We start from the raw sequence: 2,352 nt of genomic DNA on the forward strand, positions 1-2,352 counted from the left end.
TTTTTTTTTTTTTTTTTTTTTTTTTTTTTTTTTTTTTTTTTTTTTTTTTTTTTTTTGTGTTTTTTTAATAGTTACGGACACGTTTCACACACAGGGGGCTCCTCAAACCTTTGAAACGGGGTGGCACTGAGGTGAAGTTAGTAGGGGGTAGAATGGAGGGAAATCACAAATGAAGGTGGAGAGAATAAATGAAGTCCGCGGAGAAGAGGGCTTCGTGGGGTTTATTTCTAAAAGAAGTATAACTTTTTTATAACCTTTTATTTTGAGTCTGGCAAGTTTGGCTTTTGTTCTTTATTGGGTTTCTTTAAGTGGGCTTAGATGATTCAACTTATTGGTCATTTATTGGCCATTTAATTTTTATGCACTATTTTAATTTGAACTTAAATTCAATGGGTATTTTTTTCTTGATTCACGTTTTTTATAAAAATCGTTAGTCATGTCCATGTCGTTTCTGCATCTGCGTCCGTGCTTTTTAGTTGCAATGTAATTCTTCTTAGTTTCTTTTGTGCATCCATTGCTTCTGATTTCTATTCTAAGTAAGTAAAAATCTTTAGCGATAGAGTCCTCGATGCACTTTGAAAGACATTGTTTGTAGTTCTACTGCAACTAATCTATCATACCCTGTCTCTGATCACTTTTTCCAATATATCACATTCTGTAGTTCAATTTTGTAATTAGGGAGTAAATAGTCTGCTCGTTGATTGTTAAGTGATCTCAGTATGCTGCTTATCTTTTCATTCACTAGACCCACTGCTAGGACCGTAATTTTCATTGTTGAATGAATATTTCCCTTAGCCTTGGGTTTAGGTTTCCTCCCTTTTATAATTTCATACAATCTATGAAATTGTCCCTCACGCAAAAAAGATTGTTGTTTGGTCATCTAATTTTTCCCAATTAGCTAATAAAATTTATCTTGTAGCTTTCTCAACTGGTAGCTTATATGCCTCAGCTTCTGTAATTTACATCCAAGAATATGTTCATGGATTATCTTGCACTACAAAATTTGATTTTATTGGCCCTTCGTTTGTTGTACTTACCTATGTTTTGGCTGATTTATTAAATGCTTTTATTATATCTTATACAGGAGGTAGTCAGAGGAAGCTGTTTCTTTTATATTAATGTTATCATTTTCTTGACCGAACAGGGATTTGACGAGTACATGAATTTAGTTCTTGATGATGCTGAGGAAGTTAATGTTAAGAAAAAGAGTAAAAAAGCACTCGGTATGTCTTCTTTCCCCCTCATTTGCTGTTGTCTTCTCTATACTTGAGTGGCGTTATCTGAAATGCCTTTCGTTTTTCCCCTTCAGGGAGGATTCTTCTCAAAGGAGACAATATAACGTTAATGATGAATACGTAAGTGAAATTGATCTTGCATTTCCTCTCCATTTCCCTTACACCAATTAACTTCTTTTTTTTCTTCAAAACTTCAGGGGAAAATGATGATCATCCAGCAGACCACATTATTGAGATAGTTTTCACTTGCATCGTATGGCGTTATAGCTTTTACAATCATCTTCCTTTTGGAGTTGTATCTTTCAACGTTTTAATCCATCGATGATTAACTAGTTATTATTTGGAAGTATAATGTTATTTCGCTGTTGGTAGATAATATCCTTTTAATTTATCGTCCTTATAACCGGTTGTTTATTCGTCTAATCCTTGAAATTATGGAACTAGGGCTCCTTGAATCGTAAACTATAAATGGTGGAGCATCGTTTGAGAACGTCCGGTTTATTTTGAGCGGGATGGGTGGTTGCCATAAATTTGTTTCACTGGGCTTCAACTGATTGTCTTTATCCTCGGAGAAAACAAAAGCTTCACCTTCCTTATGCTGTACAAGATTGATCACCAAGTTATGTTGTGACGATGCGCTCTAAATATTACTTTTAGAGGATTTGGTTACAACTCTTAAGCTACAACTTAGTCAGTCATTTTTGCTTAAGGCAACTGTTTAGGGTATGTAATCCTTGGACTTAATATCACTCCAAGCTGTCCAGCAGTATTGAGTATGCAAGCTCAAGCCAATTTACTGGATAGAAAACCAAATGACGAGAGAGGTCTATAGGCAGTAATTGGTGTGGGGTGCTAAATTATTCCCTTTTGATAGTATATGATCTATAGATCTAATACAGTGCTGGTTATTCTGCTTTTGTCGTTTTTACACGATAGAGGCAATCATGAAGTGGGAAAGGGGGCGTGATCGGATTAAAGGCAGACATCTAATAGTAGACTTTTGGTGATAAAAGGCATGTCTGAGCACCAGGGTGTGGGAAGAAAGATCGAACTACGGAGTGAGAGAGAATTATGGAGATGACACAAGTGAGGGTGGCGGTGGCGGTGGCTGGTGGGA

The 2,352-nt window shown here is 35.9% G+C and overlaps 1 protein-coding gene across 1 annotated transcript in view; it reads left to right on the forward strand.

The window, feature by feature from the left end:
• The window catches only part of LOC111780137 (small nuclear ribonucleoprotein E-like), a 3,753-nt gene extending 2,104 nt beyond the window's left edge, over positions 1 to 1,649 (forward strand). The window contains exons 4-6 of the mRNA XM_023660442.1: positions 1,145 to 1,223; positions 1,310 to 1,355; positions 1,433 to 1,649. Coding sequence (XP_023516210.1) covers positions 1,145 to 1,223; positions 1,310 to 1,355; positions 1,433 to 1,442 — 135 coding nt within the window. The 3' untranslated portion in view covers positions 1,443 to 1,649. The remainder of the gene's footprint in view (positions 1 to 1,144; positions 1,224 to 1,309; positions 1,356 to 1,432) is intronic.
• The last annotated feature ends 703 nt before the right edge of the window (positions 1,650 to 2,352 follow it).

The sequence above is a fragment of the Cucurbita pepo genome, chromosome LG18, assembly GCF_002806865.2.
Source record: "Cucurbita pepo subsp. pepo cultivar mu-cu-16 chromosome LG18, ASM280686v2, whole genome shotgun sequence".
Classification (NCBI taxonomy): domain Eukaryota; kingdom Viridiplantae; phylum Streptophyta; class Magnoliopsida; order Cucurbitales; family Cucurbitaceae; genus Cucurbita; species Cucurbita pepo.